The sequence below is a fragment of the Dictyostelium purpureum genome, assembly GCF_000190715.1.
Source record: "Dictyostelium purpureum unplaced genomic scaffold DICPUscaffold_320, whole genome shotgun sequence".
NCBI lineage: Eukaryota > Evosea > Eumycetozoa > Dictyosteliales > Dictyosteliaceae > Dictyostelium > Dictyostelium purpureum.
Window position 1 is genome coordinate 30,617 of NW_003519656.1, and position 6,936 is coordinate 37,552.

The 6,936-nt window shown below is 26.0% G+C and overlaps 4 protein-coding genes across 4 annotated transcripts; all 4 read left to right on the top strand.

The window, feature by feature from the left end:
• Window positions 1-97: 97 nt before the first annotated feature.
• Window positions 98-2,276, top strand: DICPUDRAFT_57754 (uncharacterized protein; the record flags this gene model as incomplete). Its single annotated transcript, XM_003292061.1, has 3 exons — window positions 98-557; window positions 631-1,281; window positions 1,393-2,276. The coding sequence occupies 3 exons, from the start codon at window positions 98-100 to the stop codon at window positions 2,175-2,177; spliced, it is 1,896 nt and encodes a 631-aa protein (XP_003292109.1). The 3' UTR covers window positions 2,178-2,276.
• Window positions 2,277-2,424: 148 nt separating this feature from the next.
• On the top strand, window positions 2,425-3,431 carry DICPUDRAFT_57755 (uncharacterized protein; the record flags this gene model as incomplete). Its single annotated transcript, XM_003292062.1, has 2 exons — window positions 2,425-2,935; window positions 3,036-3,431. The coding sequence occupies 2 exons, from the start codon at window positions 2,425-2,427 to the stop codon at window positions 3,398-3,400; spliced, it is 876 nt and encodes a 291-aa protein (XP_003292110.1). The 3' UTR covers window positions 3,401-3,431.
• A 499-nt stretch (window positions 3,432-3,930) lies between these two features.
• On the top strand, window positions 3,931-5,237 carry DICPUDRAFT_92807 (uncharacterized protein). Its single transcript, XM_003292063.1, has 2 exons — window positions 3,931-4,226; window positions 4,302-5,237. Exons 1-2 carry the CDS (start codon window positions 3,939-3,941, stop codon window positions 5,184-5,186), a joined length of 1,173 nt encoding a protein of 390 aa, XP_003292111.1. The 5' UTR covers window positions 3,931-3,938; the 3' UTR covers window positions 5,187-5,237.
• A 97-nt stretch (window positions 5,238-5,334) lies between these two features.
• On the top strand, window positions 5,335-6,376 carry DICPUDRAFT_40046 (uncharacterized protein; the record flags this gene model as incomplete). Its single annotated transcript, XM_003292064.1, has 2 exons — window positions 5,335-5,764; window positions 5,835-6,376. 2 exons carry the CDS (start codon window positions 5,335-5,337, stop codon window positions 6,374-6,376), a joined length of 972 nt encoding a protein of 323 aa, XP_003292112.1.
• Between the last annotated feature and the right edge of the window lie 560 nt (window positions 6,377-6,936).

Genomic DNA, 6,936 nt, shown 5'->3' on the forward strand with positions numbered 1-6,936 from the left:
AATTACAACACCAACCCACGGAATAGTTCAACCAAATCCACAACTTGGTAATTTTACACCAACTCAAAGTTTAACTGCAGCAGCAGCTGCCGGTTTAATGGGATCATTGGGTTTCCCAGTTCAAAATTTTAGTCATCCAGGTACTCCACACCAAAATTCATTCCAATATCCAGTATATAATACTGGTAATCCAGCTAATCTCCCTGTTCAATCTCCAATCAACCCACTCAATCAAACACCATCAAAAATAACTCCAATCCGTGCTGCTGCTGTTGCTGCAACAGCTGCCGCTCAATCACAAATTACTGATGAAATTCCAGTTCCAGAACAAAAACCTGGTGTAACATATCAAACTTGTCAACATCCATTACATCAAAAATGGTGGTTTACATCATCAATACTTCCTATTAGTGAATTTTATCCACGTGCAAGTAAATGTAAAAAGTGTTATATTAAGCAACAACAAGATGCTAGACGTTCAAGAACTCAACCAGGTGGGCAATTACCATTCGAAGATGCTTTTGCAACTGGAGGTGTCACTCCAATTAAAAATCATCGTATGTATATCATTATGATTATTTAGGTAGTCTTTTTTATTATTTATATTAATGTTTTAACTTTAACTTTTAGTTCAACCATTTTTAACATCAAAACCACTAGGTACACCACAAACACCAACATCATTAAATTTACAACCAAATCATTTAACTCCACACCATATGGGTGGTATTCCAATGGGATTCACACCACAATCAATTGTACCACAACCAATTGTAGCACAACCAATTGTACCACAACAGGTATCACCATTTAGCTTACCTCATCATTTAGCAGGCGCAACTACACATCCACTTCAACAAACAGGAATGATTGGAGGAATACCATCCAGACAACAAAATGAACTTTTAAAACAACAATATCTTTTACAACAAAACCAAGCTACTTTACAACATGCTCAGGCACAACTATTACAAGCACAACAACAAGCACATTTCGATGATCGTGAGTTAACACCAGAAGAAAGATTAGCAAGACAAACAGAAGTTCAAAAGTTATGGGGCAAACAAGGTTATACTAAACAGGGTTATCGTCCAAAACAAAAACCAAGTAAACAATTTATAAGAAAAGAAATGTTTGATCATTTAAAGAATTATTTATCACAGTTATTAAAAGATCCAAGATCCAATGCATTTAGAGAATCTGCCGATCCAACTAAATTAGGTTTAAATTCGATTGAAAAGAGATTAAATATTACAATTAAGGAACAACAATCATATTTAGGTTATCAGCCACCACAAGAAACTGAGGATGAGGATAAACGTGAAAAACAAATTCAAGAAGAGATTGAACAAGAGGAACAAAAAGAGCAACAGGATGATGAAAGTGGTGTAGTAAAAAAATATTTAGATTTTAAACAATTTGATAGGGATATTAGATTAGTATTTTCAAATGCTATCCAAAACAATAGTGAGGGTAGTAAAGTTTATGAACAAGCAGAAGAGTTAGAAATAGAGTATGATGAATTTTATAAGAATAGTTTAGAAGAAATATCAAATAAAGTTAAATACGAATGTGAAGTATTGAAATTTGTATGCGACCATTGTAAACAACCACCCATTTCATACCAACCACCACCAACTGTTGATATAAACGGCACCATTATCCAACATGAACCAACAGAAGTTTTACCATTACTAACTTGTCAAGGCAGTTGTTTAAGATCATTCCATTTACATTGTCTTGGTTTCCCATGCACCCCAGAACATTCAAAACAACCATACATTTGCAGAGAATGTATTCATGGTAAGCCAGTACTTCATTTTGATCCAGAAGAAAATCAATACTTTTATTTCTATTATGAGGGTATCAATGCAAACCAAGATGCTGAAGAAGAATATAAATCATTATCAGAATCACCATTATCATCGACATCAACACCAACACAAATCATTTCAGATATTGGTGTATTAACTAAAGAGGATAAAATTCAACTTAGAAAAGATGAAGAAGAAGCACGTTTAAAGGAAATGTATTATGATCCATATTGGTGTATGTGGAGATGTAAATCTAAAATTACAAGTAAAAGAGACGAAAGACAAAAATCGATTCTTCAAAAATCAAAGGAATTAAATTTAAGAAAAAAAGTTCAAAAAAAGAAAAATCCAAAAAGAATATAAGTTTTAGATATCAATATAATAATAATCGATCAATTAAATAATAATAATGTAATTAATATATAAATAAATTAAAATTATTTAAATTTAAAATTTTTTTTTAAATACAAATATTTTTTTTTTTTATTGTTATACACAACAATTTTAAAAAAAAATTTTCTTTTTTTTTTTTTTTTGATTTTTTTTTTTAAATTTTTTTTATAGTTTTTAAAATTATAATTTCATAAATTTAATTTAGGGAAAAAAAAGAATGTTCAGATTAATAAACCCAATTAGATTAAACAGTAAAAGTATTAGATATTATACCACATCCAACAGTGAACCATTAGTATTATTAGAAAATCATTTAGTTGATGGAAAATATACAGGTATCAAGATTTTAAAATTAAATAAACCAAAAGCATTAAATGCATTAAGTTTCGAAATGGGTGAGGATTTCAAAAAATCCGTTGCTTCATTAGAAAATGATAAATCATTAAAATGCTTAGTTTTAACTGGTGCCGATAAAGCATTTAGTGCTGGTGGTGATTTAAATTTTTTAATGGATAGAGCTAGAGACCAACCAATTAACAATCAAATCATTATGGAAAAATTTTATAGAACATTTTTATGTATTAGAAATATACCAGTACCAATTATTTCAGCAATTAATGGTCATGCCATTGGTGCTGGTTTTTGTTTAGCTTTAGCCACCGATATCAGAGTTTCAAGTAATAAAGCACAACTTGGTCTTACCTTTACTAGTTTGGGTATTCACCCAGGTATGTTTTATATTATATACATGAATTTGAAATTTTTAATTTTATATTTTTCTAATACCTTTTTTTATATTTTAATTAAAAAACAATTAATGGTTATTAGGTATGGGTTGCACTCATTTCTTACCACGTATTGCAGGTAGTCAAGTTTCTTCACGTATGATTCTTACAGCTGATGTTGTTTTGGGTGATGAGGCTAAGCAATTAGGTTTAGTTGCTGAATCAGTTGATCCAGATCAAGTTTTACCAGTAGCATTAAAAATAGCTGAAAAAATTTCAAATAACTCTGCAATCTCAGTGCAAACTGCCACTAGAACCCTTAGAAATATGCAAGATGTTGGTTTAGAGACTTCATTAACTCGTGAAGCTTCAGCTCAATCTCAATGTTATGCTCATCCAGATATCCTTGAAGGTATTGCCGCTATTAAAGAAAAGAGAAAACCAAATCATAATGAATTATTAAAATAAATAAAAAAAACAATACTAATGTAGTAATAATAATTATATCACCTTATAAGATAAGGTATCGACATATGTGTTTTAATATATTTATCATTTTTTTTTAATGAATATTGTTTTTGGATTCAATATATTTATTTTGTCTCACCCACACCCACTCCTTCCAAAGTATAAAAATAAAAAAAAACAAAAAAAAACTAAATATTATCTTTTTTTAGGCAATAAAACACTCTGTTAAAGTTTTTGTTTTTTAGACCCCCACTTATATATCACTTAAGTGTAAATAAATAATTATATATTTTTACAACAATTTCTTTTTTTATTTTAATATTTATATGTGAATCTTTTTTTTTTTTAAAAGGGGTAATTGTGTGTTTTTTGTGTGAAAAAATAGATATAAATGTTCATTTTTTTTTTTTTTTTTTAAATTATATTTTTAATTAGTTTAATTTTGTTTTTTTATTTTTATTTTTTTAATTATTTTTTTTATTTATTTTGATTATTATTGGTTATTATTTTTCATTTTTTCATTAATACAATTAAAATCATGTATAAAATTATTTTGATTTTAATATTTGTTATTTTTTATAGTTTTAATTTGGTTTTTTCATTAGATGTTAAAGAATATTATAGAAATGGAAGATTTTATAATTTAGAAAAAAAACAAGGTGATTTAAAATTCATCAAAAAGTCACATGTAAACTCACCAAATTCTCTTTATTTCACTGATGATAATTATCTTTATTATCATGAGATCAGTGACTATACAGTGTCTAATAAAGTATTAGAGGTTTCACCCGATTTAAAAATAATTACAATGAAATCTAATTATTCAGTAAGTATTTTTATAAATGTTATTTTTTTTAGATTATAATAATTTTTAAAATTAAATTTTTTTTTTTTAAAATAGATCACCTTCAACAATAATAATGATAATTACACATTTAAAGATAGTATTCAAAAAGATTTTTTAAATAATGATGTAATTTTAATGGATATATTAAATGAAGGTTTAACAAATTACGATATTAGATATGACACCTTTTATAAAAAATGTGATCGTGGTAACCTAAAGTTAGATGGTATAGTAGTTGGTATGGACTATAAATGGAATGAAAAAGTAAATACTACATTTTTTGCAATTTCATTGGCAGATATTTTGATCCCAAGAAAGAGCTATAAAAAAATTGTAACCGATATCCCCATCTCAATAAATCAACTATCAAAATTTAAAAGCCACTATGATAAAATTAATAATATTTATTATTGTCTCATCATCAATGAATCAACAAAAATGAAGAGTTTAGTCTACTATAACATTGATTTAAAAATACTAACAAGTATGGATATCGATTTAAGTCATAATAGCCATCATTTGGATTTCGACACCATTTCAATGTCATCAATAAATGATAATGTCAATAAAATTTATATAATGGGATGGAATAGTTTAGAAAAAAAGACAATAATACATTCATTTGATTTGGGTGATCATAAATTACGTATTGTTCATAAAGATGAAGGTTATCCATCAGTCATTTTCAAGAGTGAAAATCCAAATTATTTAGTGTACCATTGCAACAAGTCTAATACTTTAACAGTATTCAATTCAAATACCAAAGAAATTAATCATTATTTTTTTTCAATCAACACATCCATTAAAAGTGCCTATGCCATTTTTCAACAAAAAGAAATGTATCATAAAAATAATCAAAACATCATTAATCTAATAATAACCTCTTTTGGTTTCTTTTTCATTTTTAAATTTTTATTAATTTTATATCATTTTATCTAACATATAGTTTTTTTTTTAAATAAATAAATAATAAAAATAGAAATATTACATAAAATTTTTTTTCGTTTTTTAAATATCTTTTTTTTATTTTTTAATTTTTTTTTTATTTTTTAATTTTTTTTTTTATTTAATTTATCAACGAAAAAAGATGATTAAAAGATTATTTCGATGCAATAATAGACTAATAAAAAATACAACCTTTAATATTTATAATTGTAATCATAATTATAACAATAGCTATTTAATTTCTAAAAGAGGTTTTTGCAATAATAGCACAGCAATTAATAAGAATGATATTATCGTTAAAGAAATCAGTTTAAATAAAGATAATGAAGATGTTGCCAATATCAATAGTGAAAATGAAGACATAGTATGCTCAAGTGAAAAGTGTGGAATAACATTTAGGGTCCCATCCAAATTAAGAGGTAGGAAGGGATATTGCCCATCATGTGCACACGAAATGATATTTACTCGTTATACATCAAACTATAAAAATATACTAAGAAAAAGAAGAGAGAAATATTTAAATACTTTGGCTGAAGAAAGCAAAACAACATATAGTTTCGACCCAATTAAAAGTAAGTGATGCCACTTTTAAAATTAAAAACTATAATTGTTTTCATATTAATTTATTTTTATATTGCACAGACAAACCATTTGGATTAAGTGTAGTTTTAGAAGATTGTAGAAGTTTACATAATGTTGGTAGTATTTTTAGAACATCAGATGGATCAGGATTTAGTCATATTTATTTATGCGGATTAACAGGAACACCATTAAATACACAGGTCACCAAATCATCATTGGGTTCAGAGGAAATGGTAGAATGGTCATTTTCAAACGATTCTCTAGGTGTAGTAAAAAAATTAAAAGAGCATAATGTTTTAATAATTGGGATTGAACAAACCTCAAACTCAGTACCATTATTAAGTTCATTGGAATATATCGAAAAAATGGCATTAAATAATAACATGGAAAATAATATGGATAATAATAAATATAGACCAATTTGTGTTGTAATGGGTAATGAAATTGCTGGAATTTCAGAACATGTAATTAATGAATGTGATATTATATGCGAATTACCAATGTTGGGAAACAAAAACAGTTTAAATGTCAGTATCACTTTTGGGATTGTATCATATATTTTATCACATCACTTTAAATCATTAGCATTTTCAAAGAAATAATTGTAAATAAATAAAAAATAAATTTAAATACTTTTTTTTTTTTTTTTTTTGAAAATCATTTGTTTTTTATAATAATGCAAAGCAACCATACGAAATTTCTTTTTTTTTCTTTTTTTTTTTGTTTAATTTTTACCCTTTTTTTTTATTATTTTTTTTTTTTTATTTTTATTTTTATTTTTTTAATTTTTTAAATCATTTTTTGTCCAAAATTAAATTAAATAACAACTGCAACTTAATTAAAAAAAGATGGATAGATTAGAGAATTTGTTTTTTTCAGTTTGGAGAAATTGCTTTTTAAACAAAGAGATATTTAGGTAGGCTTGTATTTTAGAAAATTAAATAATGCATTCAAATTCTAATTTTAGAACCAATTTTTAGACATTTACAACTATATAGATTAAATAAAAGGGCATCTGTATCGTCCATTGATGAATTAATGAATCATAAATATAGGGATTATATTTCAATTTTATGTTATAATTCAAGTCAAATATTGGATAGAGTTGGTATGATTCCATTTTCGGTGACTGCATTATCCCTAAATAGCTATAACGAGGATA

What these genes read in the sequence shown, in the direction of transcription:
- DICPUDRAFT_92807 (XM_003292063.1), top strand. Translation starts at nt 3,939, where the DNA reads ATGTATAAAATTATTTTGATTTTAATATTTGTTATTTTTTATAGTTTT. An exon ending in CAATGAAATCTAATTATTCA is followed by an intron (nt 4,227 to 4,301) that starts GTAAGTATTTTT and finishes TTTTTAAAATAG; the next exon opens with ATCACCTTCAACAATAATAA.